The 17,804-nt window shown below is 38.6% G+C and overlaps 1 protein-coding gene across 3 annotated transcripts in view; it reads left to right on the top strand.

The window, feature by feature from the left end:
• The first annotated feature begins 219 nt into the window (after positions 1 to 219).
• The window catches only part of LOC118353980 (ankyrin repeat domain-containing protein 26-like), a 52,352-nt gene continuing 34,767 nt past the window's right edge, over positions 220 to 17,804 (top strand). For all 3 annotated transcript variants that reach the window (XM_049100385.1, XM_049100383.1, XM_049100382.1), the window contains exons 1-5: positions 220 to 390; positions 2,294 to 2,327; positions 2,706 to 2,859; positions 12,509 to 12,722; positions 14,588 to 14,684. In XM_049100385.1, the coding sequence (XP_048956342.1) occupies positions 242 to 390; positions 2,294 to 2,327; positions 2,706 to 2,859; positions 12,509 to 12,722; positions 14,588 to 14,684 (648 nt within the window). In that variant the 5' untranslated portion in view covers positions 220 to 241. The remainder of the gene's footprint in view (positions 391 to 2,293; positions 2,328 to 2,705; positions 2,860 to 12,508; positions 12,723 to 14,587; positions 14,685 to 17,804) is intronic.

Below are 17,804 nucleotides of genomic sequence, written 5' to 3'. Positions count from 1 at the left end.
TCCTACACAGGCAGTTTTGTCCCCACAAATGACATTGTATCATAATTGTATATGTGTATTTCCTTGCATATGGTTGCACTTCATACTGTTCTATGAATTAATAAATGAATTCAGATGTGTAACAGATGTTTACAAAAGAATATTTTTATTCCTTACCAGTAAAATTATTAGAAAATATTGGCTTTCTAATGGATATTTTAATTGGATTTTTGTTTTAAGTAATGATCCTGGTTTGTCTATCATGGAAATAAAGAAAGATAAAAATGTAAAGTGGGCATCAAAAGCATCTGTGATTACACCAGGCTTTGAGGAGGCCGATTCCCTAACTGGTAGTCTACTACGAGTGAGTAATGACAACAGTCTAAGTGAAATGGATCAGGATGAAAGAAGGTAAAATCCCATAAATTCTTTATTTCCCTCTGAAGGAACGTTAACTATGATTATTATATAGGTAAAACACTGTAATATAGTGTCGTACAGGCTGAGGGAAGAAATACTCAAGTATATCAAAAACACCACTTGATAGGTTAGGATGAGGAGGAGTGACTTTTTTTTTTTTAAGATTTCATGTATTTATTTGTGAGAGACAGAGAGAGAGGCAGAGACATAGGCAGAGGGAGAAGCAGGTTTCCTGTGGGGAGCCCAAAGCAGAACTCGATCCCAGGACCCCCAGATCAGGATATGAGTTTTGTGGTAAGAGGTTGTTTATTTAGAATCAGTTCCATCGTGCAGTATTCTCATATAATTGAATATTCAGATACTATCCTTCATCGATTGAAAAAAATATATATATATATAAAATAGTAAATATACAGACACATAGGCGATTCTGAATAGAACTAATCATTTCTTGATAGGTTTTAAGGTATTCAGTACCTTTGACAGTATCATGAATAGCTATGATTTTGTGAGGGGCTTTGGAGTATCTGATTATATTAAGTTAGTATTTGTTTACGTTCTGGGGAAAGGGGAATGGTTTTGTTTATTTACAATATGTTTATTTACAATTGAAAAACTATTCATCTATCATAGATTATTACTTTTGGATTATAAAGTTCTAAATTACAAGAGCCACGGTTACTGTACCGGCAGCGTCATTGACACATATTGTGTGCTTCATGAGTAATTGTTGAATCCATGAATAAACATTTGAATGAGTAAAGGAATGCCCATTAATGAACTTCTTTAGACAAATTAAATCTTTAGTTTATTGAAAGTAGATTTTTAATACTGCCTAGGTATGAAGTGTTTTAATTAAAAAATGTGTGTGGGATGCCGGGGTCGCACAGCAGTTGAGTGTCTTGCCTTGGGCTCAGGGCGTGATCCTGGGGTCCGACACCAGGCTCCTTGTGGGGGAGCCTGTTTCTCCCTCTGTATGTCTCTGCCTGTCTCTCTCTGTGTGTCTCTCTAGTGAAGGAATAAATAAATAAAATCTTTTAAAAAAATAAAAAATTAAAAATGTATGTAAGATTCAGAAATTATTTCTAGAATAATTATAGGTAGAAATGGAATAATACTATAGATTCAATTGGTATCACATTACTTAGAAATACTTAACTTACTTTTACCACATATTTTAAAACACATGTTTGGAAGGGACATTTCCTGGACTTGAGTTCTGGGTGGTCTGCTCCTACCAGGTGTATGGGCTTGGGGAGGTTCCTTAGAATTTCTGTGCCTCATTTGCTTCCTGTGAAAAGATACCCAGTATAATTGCCTACTTCATACGGTTTGTGTAAGGCCTAAAAACCCTTTAGGATATGTAAACTGTCCCAAATAATGCATAGTAGTTGCACAGTAATACTTCAAAACACTAATATCACGATTATTTAAAAAGGGCTTATGTCATTAAAAAAACTTAGTTTGCACTTTCCAAATTGATTTAGTGAAAACTTGTTTTTATTGAAAATGACAACAAAAAATGTGGTATAGGGATCCCTGGGTGGCGCAGCGGTTTGGCGCCTGCCTTTGGCCCAGGGCGCGATCCTGGATACCTGGGATCGAATCCCACGTCGGGCTCCCGGTGCATGGAGCCTGCTTCTCCCTCTGCCTGTGTCTCTGCCTCTCTCTCTCTCTCTCTGTGTGACTATCATAAATAAAAATTTTTTAAAAATGTGGTATATTTACCCCTATCAAATAATGTAACATTATGATTTTCCTTTACTTTTGCAATTTTGATGTAAATTTAATACTTTGTTAATATTGCTATTAATATTGCTTAGATATGCTTTAAATATTCTTTGTATTTTAAGTATTTAATATTTTCCTGAAAAGAATCCTTCCTCTTTTTTAGACCTGCAAAGAAAACATCTAAGGAAAAGAACAAGGTAGACAAACAAAATATATAATTCTATTTCATTTATGATATATTTTTATTATATTATAATTCTATTTCATTCATGATATATTTTTATTATTTTGATATTTCATATTTATCAGAAACATTATTCCATGGTAAAAAAAGTTACTTTATGAAACGCATAGTGAAAAAATGAAAATTTTCATTTGTTGTATATACATCTGCTGTGAAAAAATTATTCAGAAACACCAATTATTGATAAAGGTCTTTTTGATAAAAATCAGTTCTTTTAAAAAGTACCTATGTTTTTGCTTTTATAAAAAGATGGATATTTATCATCTTTCTACACTTAGTATATTTTATAAATATTTGGATGACATTTTGAAATAGTATTATTTATTTGTAGGTCAAAAAGCAAGTGAATTCTGCGGAGCATCTTGATGACGAGCATCTTGATGACTTAACTCAGTCATCTGAAGCAGCTTCAGAGGATTGCAAGTTGCAATACTCTGATTATAAGAGTTCCCTGTTGCTCATTGAACTTGGCATGGATTGTAAAGGTAGGGCCGTCGTATAAATATAAAGCCTTTTTCTATATATATGGTTGTAGTAATATGTGCACATCTCGTTTAGCGCTGCGCCACACAACACTGAGGTGTTATAGAGCTACTCATCTCAGAAATATGTTTTATATTAAAATAGAGAACTATTGAATACTCTCAGCCAAAGAACTATAATTTCCATTGTGGTTGTCCACGTGGGAATGGCACACTTGATGTGTTTGTGAACTCTGCTTCTCTTCTGTGTCTTCACCCAAGGTCAGGTTACCATTATTTTTCTCCTAGATTACTGAGCTAACCTCAGGACTGTTTTCCCTGCCATTCCACCTCTCAGGATCTTGGTGTACACTGCAACCATAATTACTATACATTTTTAAAAGTTTACATTTCATCACGTTACCCCCTTGCTTAAAGCTTAGCTATTAGTACTTAATGCTATGAGGTGAAAGACCAAGGGCCACTAGCTTCATTCATCTTGTATGGTTTCATATCCATCTTTCCATCTATGTCTCAGCCACTGTCTTAGATGGTTTTTCATATAATAGAGGCTTTCTTTCTCCAACAGCCCTAGTTAGGTAAACTGCACGTGTATGAAGTATATAATTTGATAGTTTTGTCATATATATACACATGTGAAACCATAACTGTAATTTAGACAGTTAACATATCCATCACTCTTAAGTCTCCTGTCTCTTCATATTGCCTTATTATGAAACTGCCAAATTGTTTTCTAAAGTCATTGTACTATTTTCTAAACCCACCAGCAGTGTGTGAGGGTTTCTAACTCCTCCATCTATATTTATCAGTACTTAGTATGATCAGTTTTTTAATCGTAGCCATGGATGGGTATGGTGTATATATGTATACACACACACACACATAAATACATATATATGTGTATAAATATATACATTTATGGTTGTAATATACATTTCCCTGATAACTGATAATGTTGAGCTTATTTAACATCTGTATATCTTCATTGAGCTGTCAAAATTTTTGTCATTTAAAAAGTTAGGTTTATTTCTTATTTGTCGAGTGTTGATAAATCTTTGTTTTTGTTTTTGATATCTTATTATTTTTTAAATTGGAGTTCAATTTGCCAACAGATAGCATAACACCCAGTGCTCATCCCATCAAGTGCCCCCCCTCAGTGCCCATCACCCAGTCACCCCAACCCCTCGCCCACCTCCCTTTCCACCATGCCGTGTTTGTTTCCGAGAATTAGGAAGGAGTCTCTCATGTTCTGTCACCGTCCCTGATATTTTCACTCATTTTCTCTCCTTTCCACTTTATTCCCTTTCACTATTTTTTATATTCCCCAAATGAATAAGACCATATAATGTTTGTCCTTCTCCGATTGACTTACTTCACTCAGCATAATACCCTGCAGTTCCATCCATGTCGAAGTAAATGGTAGGTATTTGTCGTTTCTAGTGGCTGAGTAATAATCCATCATATACATAGACCACATCTTCTTTATCCTTTCATCTTTCGAAGGACACCAAGGCTCTTTCCACAGTTTGGCTACTATACATTGCTGCTATAAACATTGGGGTACAGGTGTCCCGGCGTTTCACTGCATCTGGATCTTTGGGTAAATCCCCAGCAGTGCAACTGCTGGGTCATAGGGTAGATCTATTTTTAAGTCTTAGAGGAATCTTCACACAGTTCTCCAGAGTGGCTGCACCAGTTCACATTCCCACCAACAGTGTAAGAGGGTTCCCTTTTCTCCGCATCCTCTCCAACATTTGTTGTTTCCTGCCTTGTTAATTTTCCCCATTCTTACTGGTGTGAGGTGGTATCTCATTGTGGTTGTTGTTTCTTTTTCCCTGATGGCCCCTGATTCGGAACATTTCCTCATGTGCTTGTTGGCCGTGTCTATGTCTTCCTCTGTGAAAATTCTGTTCATGTCTTTTGCCCATTTCATGATTGGATTGTTTGTTTCTTTGCTGTTGAATTTACTAAGTTCTTTATAGATCTTGGATACTAGCCCTTTATCTGATAGGTCATTTGCCAATATCTTCTCCATTCTGGAGGCTGTCTTTTAGTTTTGTTGACTGTTTATTTTGCTGTTCATTTTTGCTTTGGTTTCTCTTGCCTTCATGGATGTATCTTGCAAGAAGTTGCTGTGGCCAAGTTCAAAAAGGGTGTTGCCTGTGTTCTCCTCTAGGATTCTGATGGATTCCTGTCTCACATTTAGATCTTTCATCCATTTTGAGTTTTTCTTTGTGTATAGTTTAAGAGAATGGTCTAGTTTCATTGTTATGCACGTGACTGTCCAGTTTTCCCAGCACCATTTATTGAAGAGACTGTCTTTTTTCCAGTGGATAGTCTTTCCTGCTTTTTCGAATATAACTTGACCATAGAGTCGAGGGCCCATTTCTGGATTCTCTATTCTTTTTCATTTTCCTAGGTGTCTGTTTTTGTGCCAGTACCACACACTCTTGATGATCACAGCTTTGTGGTACACCCTGAAATCTGGCACTTTGATGCCCCCAGCTCTGGTTTTCTTTTTTAATATTCCCCTGGCTATTCGGTGTCTTTTCTGATTCCATACAACTCTTCCAATGATTTGTTCCAACTCTCTGAAGAAAGTCCATGGTATTTTGATAGGGATTGCATTAAACGTGTAAATTTCCCTGGGTAACATTGACATTTTCCCAATATTCATTCTTCCAATCCATGAGCATGGCATATTTTTCCATCTCTTTGTGTCTTCCTCAATTTCCTTCAGAAGTGTTCTATACTTTTGAGGGTAGAGATCCTTTACCTCTTTGGTTAGGTTTATTCCTAGGCATCTCATGGTTTTGGGTGCAGTTGTCAATTGGATTGACCCCTTAATTTCTTTCTTCAGTCTCATTGTTAGTGTATAGAAATGCCCCTGATTTCTGGACATTGATTTGGTATCCTGCCACACTGCTGAATTGCTGTATGAGTTCTAGCCGTCTTGGAGTGGAGTCTTTTGGGTTTTCTATGTACAGTATCATGTCAACCACAAAGAGGGAGCATTTGACTTCTTTGCCAGTGTGAATGCATTTTATTTCTTTTTGTTTTCTGATTGCTGAGGCTAGGACTTCTAGTACTCTGTTGAATAGCAGTGGTGAGAGTGGACATCCGTGTCTTGTTCCTGATCTTAGGGGTAAGGCTCCCAGTGCTTCCCCATTGAGAATAATATTTGCTGTGGGCTTTTCATAGATGGCTTTTAAGATGCTGAGGAATGTTCCCTCTATCCCTACACCCTGAAGAGGTTTGATCAGGAATGGATGCTGTAGTTTGTCAAATGCGTTCTCTGCCTCTATTGAGAGGGTCGTATGGTTCTTGTTTTTTCTCTTCTTGATATGATCAATCACATTGATTGCTTTACGAGTGGTGAACCAGCCTTGCATCCCGGGGATAAATCCTACTGGGTTATGGTGAATAATCTTCCTAATGTATTTTTGGATCCTATTGGCTACTATCTTGTTGAGCATTTTTGCATCTGTGTTCATCAGGGTTATTCTCTCTACCTCTCCTTTTTGGTGGGGTCTTGGGTTTTGGAATTAAGGGGATGCTGGCCTCATAGAATGAGTTTGGAAGTACTCCATCTCTTTCTATCTTTTGGAGCAGCTTTAGTAGACTAGGTATTGTTTCTTCTACAAATGTTTGATAGAATTCCCCTGGGAAGCTATCTGGCCCTGGACTTTTGTGTCTTGGGAGGTTTTTGATGATATCTTCAATTTCCTCCCTGGTGTTTGGCCTTTTTGGACTTTCTATTTCTTCTTGTTCCAGTTTTGCTAGTTTGTGGTTTTCCAGAAATGAGTCCCATTTCTTCTAGATTGCCTAATTTATTCGCGTATAGCTGCTCATACTAAGTGTTTAAAGTCGTTTGTATTTCCGTGGTATTGGTGGTGATCTCTCCATTTTCATTTGTGACTAATTTGAGTCTTTTCTCTCTTGTTTTTAATAAGGCTGGCTAATGGGGATCCCTTGGTGGTGCAGCGGTTTAGCGCCTGCCTTTGGCCCAGGGCGCGATCCTGGAGACCCGGGATCGAATCCCAAGTCGGGCTCCTGGTGCATGGAGCCTGCTTCTCCCTCTGCCTATGTCTCTGCCTGTGTGTGTGTGTGTGTGTGTGTGTGTGTGTGTGTGTGTGTGTGACTATCATAAATAAATAAAAAATTTTAAAAAATAAGGCTGGCTAATGGTTCGTGTATCTTATTCTTTCAAAGAACCAACTCCTGGTTTTGTTGATCTGTTTCACAGTTCTTCGACTCTCTATTTCATTGAGTTCTGCTCAAATCTATTAATTGTCTTTTTCTGCCGGGTGTAGGTTTTATTTGCTGTTCTTTCTCCAGCAACTTTAGATACAAGATTAGCTTTTACATATGGGTTCTTTCCAGTTTTTTGAGGGATGCTTATATTGCGATATATTTCCCCCTCAGGAGTGCTATTGCTGTATCCCAAGATTTTGAACAGTCGTATCTTCATTCTCATTAGTTTCCATGACTCTTTTTAATTCTTCCTGAATTTCCTGGTTGACCCTTTCATCTTTTACCAGGATGGTAGTTAACCTCCACATGTTTCCATTTCTTCTAATATTCTTCTTGTGATTTAGTCCTGTTTCAAAGCATTATGGTCTGAAAATATGCTGGGGACAATCTCAGATTTTTGTTATCAGTTGAGACCTGATTTGTGACCCAGTATGTGGTCTATTTTGGATAAAGTTCCTTGTGCACTTGAGAAGAACGTGTATTCAGTTGCATTTGTCTGTAAAGTTCTGTAAATATCTGTGAAATCCATCTGGTGCAGTGCATCATTGAAAGCTCTTGTTTCTTTGGAGATATTGGGCTTAGAAGATGTGTCATTTACAGAAAGCGACATGTTAAAATCTCCCCGTTTTAGTGTACTATTAGCTAAGTATGTCTTAATTTTGGTTATTAATTGACTGTTATACTTGGCAGCTCCCGCATTCGGGGCATAAATACTCATGATTGTTAGGTCCTCTTGTTGGAGAGATCCTTTAAGTATGATATAGTGTCCCTCTTCATCTCTCACTACAGTCTTTGGGATAAACTTTAATTTAGATGATATAAGGATAGGTATCCCTGGTTTCTTTTGAGGACCATTTGAATGGTAAAGGGTTCTCCAACCTTTTATTTTCAGGCTGTAGGTGTTCTTAGGTCTAAAATGAGTCTCTTATAGACAGCAAATAGATGGGTCTTGCTCTTTTTATCCAGTCTGAAACCCTGCGCCTTTTGATGGGGTCAATAAGCCCATTCATGTTCAGAGTTACTCTTGAAAGTTATGAATTTAGTGCCATCATGATACCTATTCAGTCCCTGTTTTTGTGGATTGTTTCCTTGGACTTCCTCTTTCTTTTACAGAGTCCCCCTTTATATTTCTTTCAGAACTGGTTTGGTGGTCACATATTCTTTCAGTTCCTGCCTGTCTTGGAAGTTCTTTCTCTCTCCTTTTATCGTGAATGAGAGCCTTGCTGGATAAAGTATTCTTGGCTGCAGGTTCTTCTCATTTAGGACCCTGACTATATCCTGCCAGCCCTTTCTGGCCTGCTAGGTCTCTGTGGAGAGGTCTGCTGTTATCCTAATACTTCTCTCCATAAAGGTTAGGAATCTCTTGTCTCTTGCTGCTTTAAGGATCTTTTCTTTATCTTTGGAATTTGCAAGTTTCACTGTTAACTATCGAGGTGTTGAGTGGTTTTTATTGATTTCAGGGGGCGATCTCTCTATCTCCTGGATCTGGTTGCCTGTTTCCCTTCCCACGTTAGAGAGGTTCCCAGCTATGATTTGTTCAAATATGCTTTCTGGTCCTCTGTCTCTTTCGGCGGCCTCTGGAACCCCTATTAACCCTAAATTAAACTAGATTTTTCCTTCTGAGGCTGTCATTTGTTTCCCTTAACCTTTCCTCATGACCCTTTAATTGTTTTTCTCTTTTTTTCCTCAGCTTCCTTCCTTGCCATCAACTTGTCTTCTATGTCACTCACTGGTTCTTCTACCTCTTTAATCCTCATTGTTAGGACCTCCAGTTTGGATTGCATCTTATTTAATTGATTTCTAATTTCTGCCTGATGAGATCTAAATTCTGCAGTCATAAAGTCTTTTGAGTCCTTTATGCTTTTTTCTAGAGCCACCAGTAGCTTTATAATTGTGTTTCTGAATTCGCTTTCTGACATTGAATTGTAATCCAGATTTTGTAACTCTGTGGGAGAGAGGACTGTTTCTGATTCTTTCTTTTGAGGTGAGTTTTTCCTTCTAGTCATTTTGTTCAATGCAGAGTGGCCAAAAAGAAGTTGTACTGGAAAAAGGAGAAAAAGAGAGGAAAGGGGGGCAAGGGGGAGGACAAACAGAAAACAAAAAGCAAGAGGAGGTATCCTCTGATTCTATATACTGTAAATCCCTTGACTTCCCCTGGGACTTTCCAGTGCTGCTTGGTCAATGCTTTTTCCCCTGTCCTTCCAGCTAGGTTTTCTGGGGGAGGGGCCCGCTGTGGTGATTCTCAGGTGTGTGCACCTGGGGGAGCTGCCCAGCCCCTTGCCAGGTGCAGGGCTCAGTGCAAGCTGTTTATCCTGTGAAGCTCCTGTTCAGTCCCAGGTACAAGGTGACAGCAGGAGGAACAACAAGAGTGGCGGCAGCCAGCTCTCCATCTCTTGAGTCAGCTCCCGCAGTAACTACCACAGCTCCCAGTCCGCAGGGGCCTGGGTGGTCCGGGGGCAGGGGGCATAGATCTGCACAGCTCGGGGCCGCGTGGCAGCAGGAGCGTCCTTGCTGCCCTGTGTCCTCCCGGCCTCTACCTGTCCCGGGGGGAGTGCCGGATCCTGGGCTGTGTCCCCGGTGCCCTGGGCTCTGGGGCCTGCACCGCTGGAATCACATTCCCGGGGCCGCACAGTGGCCGCCACCTGAGCTGCTCCCGGGGCCCCACTGGGCGCGGCGTCCAGCCCTTTAGGGAGCTTAGCCCGTAGTGTGTGGAGGGATCTCCCCCAGAGTGCAGTTGCTCTTTTAGTGCCCCTGGGAGCCTGAGGGCATCTGTACCCCTTCTGGGATCCTGCCCGAGCTCCCTGCAAGCGCCTTTCCTTCCAGGAAGATTGGTAAAGTTTCTGCTTCTCCAGGACTGGGCTTTCCTGTCCTGGGGGCACTAGCTGCGTGGCCTTTGCCTGGCTCCTCATGGGGGCTCCTCCCCCTTGGATGCTTTTTTATTTCTTTATGTTTTTCCGTCTTCCTACCTTGATAGAAGCGCGAACTCTTCTGACTGTAGCATTCCAGCTCTTCTCTCTTTAAATCTCAGGCCGAATTCATAGGTTTTCAGGATGATTTGAAAGTTATCTAGGTAAGTTGGTGGGGACTGGTGACTTCGGGACCCTACTTTTCTGCCATCTTGCCCCGCCTCCTTCTCTTTTTAATATATACCTCAGTGCTATAAATGGTGAGATGAGTGCTATTCTTGGAGGATTCCAGAAATTTTTAACATATTATGTTTTTATTTTCATTCAATATGTGATACTTTGTAATTTCTTTTTTCATTACTTCTTTATTCCAAGGGTTTTTTAAAGATTTTTATGTATTTGAAAGAGAAGGAGAGAGAGAGAAAGAGAGCGCATAGGCGAAGGGAGGTCCAGAGGGGTAAGCGTCCTTCCCTCTGAGTGGGAAGCCCAACATGGGGCTCAATCCCAGGACCCGGAGATCATGACCTGAGCTAAAGGCAGACACTTAATCCATTGAGCCACCTAGGTACCCAGACCCAGGGGTTATTTAGATGTGCATTATTAATCAGTTTGCAAGTATTTGAGTATTTTCCAGAGGTAGGTTTGTTCTTCATTTCTAATTTGATCACTTTGTGGTCACAGAACACACTTTCATGACTTCAATCCTTTTGACTTACCTCCCTTTATTAAGGTTTATTTTATGACCCAGAATATAATCTCTTTTGGTAAATGCTCCATGGATACTTGAGAAAGATGGTGGTGGTCAAGTCTTCTATATCCTTGATGATTTTCTGCCTATTAAAATCTCAGACTAAAATTGTAAATTTGCCTGTTTCTCTTTGCAGTTCTGTTGATTTTTGCCTTATGTATTTTGATGTTATTAATAGATTCATAAGCATTTAGGTTTGTTATGCTTATTTGTCGACCCTTTCATCATTAACAAATGACCTTATACATCACGAGAATATATATTGCTTTGAAATCTATTTTGCCTGGCATTAATATTGCTACTCAAGCTCAGCCTTCTTTTGTCAAGTGTGAGTGTGGTATATCCTTATTTTTTGTCCTTTTCACAAATTTGTGTCTTTACATTTATTTATTTATTTATTTATTTATTTATTTATTTATTTATTTATTTTTGTGTGTGTGTCTTTACATATAAATTGAATTTTTTATAGGCAGCCTATGGTTGTCTCTTACATTTTTATCCATTCTGACAGTCTGCCTTTTAATCGAGGCTTTTAGACCATTTTCTTTCTTTCTTTTATTTTTTGACAATTTTCATTTACTCTGATTATTGATACAGTTGATATAAATCTCTCATCCTGTTTGCTTTCCGTTTGACCTGCTTTGTTCCCATTTTCTTTGCTTTCTGCTTTCTTTTAGATTAATAAACTAATTTTTACGAGTTCAATTTATACATATATATAAATATACACATATGTGTATGTATGGGCTTTGTTTATTACTATAACTCTTAAGATTTGCTATTTTAGTGATTGCTTTAGGGTTTAAAGCATATGACTCAAGCATCACAGTCCACCTTCTTGTAGTGTTATACCACATTATATGTAGTTTAAGAAAATTCCAATAGGGAACACGTGAGTAGCTTAGTGGTTGAGCATCTACCTTTGGCTCAGGGTGTGATCCCAGGGTCCTTGTATCAAGTCCCACATCAGGCTATCTCAGGGAACCTGCTTCTCCCTCTGCCTGTGTCTCTGCCTCTCTCTCTCTCTCTCCATGTCTCTCATGAATAAATAAATAAAATCTTTTTTTTAAATTACAATAGTTTACTTCCATTTCTTCTCTCCTAGCCAGATCCTTTGTGGGTCTGTGGGATTATAGTTTTCATTCAGTTTAGAAAGGTTTCAGTCATGTTTTCTTTTCTTTTTAAAAGATTTTAAAGTTCTATTGATAATAAGATTTTATTCATTTATTTGAGAGAGAGAGCATGAGCAGGGAGAGAGGCAGAGGAAGAGGGAGAAGCAGACTCCCTACTAAGCAGGGAGCCCACCATGTGGCTTGATCCCAGGACACCAAGATCATGACCTGAGCCGAAGGCAGACACCCACCGATTGAGCCACCCAGGCACCTGGTATAATCTCTTTACGTTGAAGTTACTCAATATTTATTTCATGTATGAATGAGTTAATGTGAACATGCTCGGTCCCTTATATGCAAAAAATACTCATATTGTTTTATTTTACTTTTTAAAAGAACAAATTTGTGAGAGAGCATGAGCAGGAGATGGGGAGAGGAACAGAGAGGGAGGGAACGAGGGGGTAAAGAACCTTAAGCAGACTCTGTGCTGAGTGCAGCACCCAGTGCCAGGTTCAATCCCACAACTGTGAGATCATGACCTCAGCCAAAACCAATAATTGGATGCTTTACCACCTGACCCACCCTGATGCCTCCTGTATTTTATTTCTGTTTTTGTTTTTCCTCTGGTGTAGATTCTGTTAGCGTATTGACAATCCAGAATGCAATTCTTAAATACAAAAGATCAATAGAATTAAAAAGAAAAGACTGTGAACAACTTACAAGAAAAATTTTACAAGTGGAATATAAGGTCAATGGACTAGAACAGTTGCTATCAGAAACAAAAGAAATGAAATCTCAGTTAGAGCATCAAAAAGTGGAATGGGAACGAGAACTCTACAGTTTAAGGTATGACATCTTGGTTTTAAGGAAATATTTCAACTATTTACTTTTTTTTTTTTTAATAGACTCCACACTCAGCGTGGGGCTTGAACTCACAACTATGAGATCAAGAGTCACATGCTCTGTCAACTGAGCCAGCCAGGAACCCCTTGAAATACTTACTTTTATGCTGCAGATGTGTAGGAGAAGTTTTGTAATTGCTAATTTGCCTTCTGGGATTTTATAGGGAAGGAAACTCCGTTAGAAATGTGAAGTATCAGAAGACGAATGGGTAAAGAAGCAGTGGTCTATGTATATACAATGGAATATTCCTCAGCCATTAGAAACGACAAATACCCACCATTTGCTTCCACGTGGGTGGAACTGGAGGGTATTATGCTGAGTGAAATAAGTCCATCGGAGAAGGACAAACATTATATGGTCTCATTCATTTGGGGAATATAAAAATGAAAGGGAATAAAGGGGAAAGGAGAGAAAATGAGAGGGAAATATCAGTGAGGGTGACAGAACATGAGAGACACGTAACTCTGGGAAACGAACAAGGTGTAGTGGAAAGGGAGGTGAGTGGAGGCTGGGGTGACTGGCTGATGGGCACTAAGGGGGGGCACTTGACGGGGTGAGCACTGGGTGATATGCTGTATGTTGGCAAATTGAACTCCAATTTTTTTTTAAAAAAAGTTGTAAAGTGTGAGATTCTTTGAAATAATACTGCAAGGTTTTAACAGTGAATACTTCTAATAATTTAATGTATATTCTAAAGCATAATTTTAATGACCATGTAGAAGTCCATCATATGTAAACCTCATTATTTAACAAATTGAATTTTGGTTGTTTTCCATTTTCCTATAGTTTAATTAATGCTATAAGGAATGTCTTTTATTTAATTCTGTTTCTACAGTCTTGGTTAATTGGAATAAATTCTTTAATATAGTATTGTGTTAATGTATAAAAATATTTAGTAGAGGTCTCTGATCCATATTTTTAAATTGTTCTCAGGAAATTTTATATTATATGCCCCCCAACAGAGTGTGAAATGGCCAATTTTTCTCAAGACAGAAAAATTGGTTTATTCTTAACATATGCAGGGGTTAAAAAGTAAAATGGAAAAATGATTAATGGTTAAGTTTTTTTTAACATTTCTCACATATATAAAGAAAATTAATTCAAAAGTCTATGCTGAAAGCACATCTTACTCTATTCTTTACTTAATTAATATGGATCCTGTGATGTTTTCAAAGGAGTTTTCAAATGATTTATAAAATACATAATGATCAACAAGGTTGAGAATATTACAGAATAAGAAACATAAAAAGCATGGGCAATAGATTTTAGGCTCCCTAGTCTAGTGCTGGATCAGAGTCATCTGCAGGTGTATGGTGTGTAAACGACATCTGCTGATGCTGTCTTACACTGAAGATCATTTTTAGAGGTACCTGTGATGTTTTGTGAAATAAAAATGTATTTCTAGTGAATTTATAAAGTTGTTGATAAACAGCAACTTCTCTTTTTAATTAGTAATGAAATGATTTGTCTTAATTGAAGTGTAATTATGACTTTGTGGAGAAAAAATGACAATTTTGAACCCTTTCTTAAATAATTTCAGAATTCCTTTGCTTACAACATCTCCCAGAGTTATTACTGACTAAAACTTACTAAGTTGCAAAATGCTTTCTCATTGCTTCTTTTAAACTATATATCTTTTTGAAGATATTGAAGTGATAAATTGAAAAACATGAGCCCTAGAAAGGGAAAAAAATTGAGAACAGAAAAATTTCCTTTGGATAATGAACCAACATATGTGGAACCAGATCATAAAATAAAAGTTTTATTGCTAACAAAACAAATTTTAAAATGAACACATGCATTTGCAGATTGACCTTAAAACAAGAAAAAGAAAAAAGAAGAAGTGCTGAAATTTTATATATAAATATTAAGGAGCAATTAAGAAGTAAAGAAGAGCTGAGTGAAGTAAGTCAATCATAGACAGACAAACATCATATGGTTTCACTCTATGGGGACTATAAAAATACTGAAAAGGATTATAGGGGAAAGGAGAGAAAATCAGTGGGAAAAAGTAGAGAGGGTGACAACACATTAGAGACTCCTAACTCTGAGAAATGAACAAGGGATAGTGGAAGGGGAGGTGGGCGGGGGGTGGGGAGACTGGGTGACGGGCACTGAGGGGGCATTTGACAGGTGAGCACTGGGTGTTATGCTGTATGTTGGCAAATCGAACTCCAATAACAAATATACAAAAAAAATAGTATTCCATCATGTAATACTCTGGGCATTCTGTTCTCGCGAAAGCTGCCTCTGAACATCATTTTGCTCTTCTATAACCTAGAGACACATTTTCATTAGGATTTTGGATCTTATCATTAAAAAAAAAAGTCAAAAGGCTTAAGAGAACTTAAAAAAAATGTTCAAGAGTGGCCTTTTTTATAACAAGGCTTTTCATCCTCAATGAATAATTCAAATTTTAAATTAAATGACAGCAAAATGTGCCATAGAGTAAAAATACAAGTAGACATAGTATTGTGAAATAAAATTTCTGTGTAAAACATTTAACTAGCTTCATCAGCATCTCAAGGAAATCTAGCTCATATTTCAACATTAAAAAATTCAAAACTGGGACACCTGGGGGCTCAGTGGGTTAAGTGTCCAACTCTTTTTATGGCTCAGGTCATGATCTCACGATCACGAGACTCCGAACCAGGTGAGGCTGGAGACTCAGATCATGAGACTCAGAACCAGAGTCTGCTGGAGATTCATTTCCCTCCCTCTCCCTCTACTCCTTTCCCCCCAGCCCATGCTCTGTGTAAAAATAAATACAATTCCATAAATCAATAAATCAATATAACATTTATCTCATTTTACCTTCCATCCCTTCATTCAAAATATATACATAGGGCATATGTGAGAGGCCAAGAATTCCAATAAGGTAGTAATTGTGGCTACAAAGATCATGGTTGCTATTAGGTTAAAATGAAATGTTTAATCTATTTGAAGCCTAACAATATGTATTATATCAAAGGGATACTATAAATAATATTGATGGAAATATACAATTACTGCCAAAAATTTACCTGATTCAAATTATTTTTTACACCCTTCAATTCCAAGTTTCGTCTTCTAAGATTAAGTTGAAGTTGTTTGATTTCAACTTCTTTACTATATTGCTCTTCTTTACTTCTTGTTTTTTATAATAAATTTATTTTTTATTGGTGTTCAATTTACCAACATACAGAATAACACCCAGTGCTCATCCCGTCAAGTGCCCCCCTCAGTGCCCGTCACCCATTCACCCCCACCCCCTGCCCTCCTCCCCTTCCACCACCCCTAGTTTGTTCCATGCACATTGAAGTTCCGTGCACATTGAAGCAAATGCTGGTTATTTGTCATTTCTAGGGACTGAGTAATATTCCATTTTATATATAGACCACATCTTCTATATCCATTCATCATTTGATGGATACTCAGGCTGCATCCACCGTCTGGCTATTCTGGAAAATGCTGCTATAAACATTGGGGTGCAGGTGTCGCGGTTTTTCACTGCATCTCTATCTTTGGGGTAAATCCCGAGTGGTGCTATTGCTGGGTCATAGGGTAGCTCTATTTTTAACTCTTTGAGGAACCTCCACACAGTTTTCCATAGTGGCTGTACCAGTTCACATTCCCACCAACAGTACAAGAGGGTTCCCCTTTCTCCACCTCCTCTGCAACATTTGTTGTTTCCTGTCTTGTTAATTTTCCCCATTCTCACTGGTGTGACGTGGTATCTCATTGTGGTTTTGATTTGTATTTCCCTGATGGCAAGTGATGTGGAGTGTTTTCTCATGTGCTCGTTGGCCATTTGTATGTCTTTTTTGGTGAAATTTCTGCTCATGTCTTTTGCCCATTTCATGATTGGATTGTTTCTTTGCTGTTGAGTTTACTAAGTTCTTTATAGATCTTGGATACTAGCCCTTTACCTGATAGGTCATTTGCAAATAACTTCTCCCATTCTGTAGGTTATCTTTTAGTTTTGTTGACTGTTTCTTTTGCTGTGCAGAAGATTTTTATCTTGATGAGGTCCCAATGGTTTATTTTTGCTATTGTTTCCCTTTGCCTTCATAGATCTATCTTGCAAGAAGCTGCAGTGGCCGAGTTTACAAAGGCTGTTGCCTGTGTTCTCCTCTAGGATTCTTTTTTTTTCTTTTTTAATTTTTATTTATTTGTGATACTCACAGAGAGAGAGAGAGAGAATGAGGCAGAGACACAGGCAGAGGGAGAAGCAGGCTCCATGCACCGGGAGCCCGACGTGGGATTCGATCCTGGGTCTCCAGGATCGCGCCCTGGGCCAAAGGCAGGCGCCAAACCACTGCGCCACCCAGGGATCCCTCCTCTAGGATTCTGATGGATTCCTGTCTCACGTTTAGATCTTTCCTCCATTTTGAGTTTATCTTTGCGTGTGGTGCAAGAGAGTGGTCTAGTCTCATTCTTCTGCACGTGGCTGTCCAGTTTTCCCAGCACCATTTATTTTATTTATTTATTTTATTATTATTTTTTATTTATTTATGATAGTCACAGAGAGAGAGAGAGGGAGGCAAAGACATAGGCAGAGGGAGAAGCAGGCTCCACGCACCGGGAGCCTGATGTGGGATTCGATCCCGGGTCTCCAGGATCATGCCCTGGGCCAAAGGCAGGCGCCAAACCACTGCGCCACCCAGGGATCCCCCCCAGCACCATTTATTGAAGAGAGTGTCCTTTTTCCAGTGGATAGTCTTTGCTGCTTTGTCAAATATAACTTGACCATGGATTCGAGGGCCCATTTCTGGATTCTCTCTTCTGTTCTATTGATCTATTTGTCTGGTTTTGTGCCAGTACCACACTGTCTTGATGATCAAAGCTTTGTAAGACAACTTGAAATCCGGCATTGTGATGTCCCCAGCTCTGGTTTTCTTTTTCAATATTCCCCTAGCTGTTCGGGGTTTTTTCTGATTCCACACAAATCTTAAGATTATTTATTCCAGCTTTCTGAAGAAAGTGAAGAAAGTCCATGGTATGTGGATAGGAAAGCATTGAATGTAAATCGCCCTGGGTTAGCAT

Source organism: Canis lupus, chromosome 2 (assembly GCF_003254725.2).
Source record: "Canis lupus dingo isolate Sandy chromosome 2, ASM325472v2, whole genome shotgun sequence".
Classification (NCBI taxonomy): domain Eukaryota; kingdom Metazoa; phylum Chordata; class Mammalia; order Carnivora; family Canidae; genus Canis; species Canis lupus.
The sequence above is the reverse complement of the archived record's forward strand: the minus strand, read 5'-3'. Positions and strand labels throughout refer to the sequence as shown.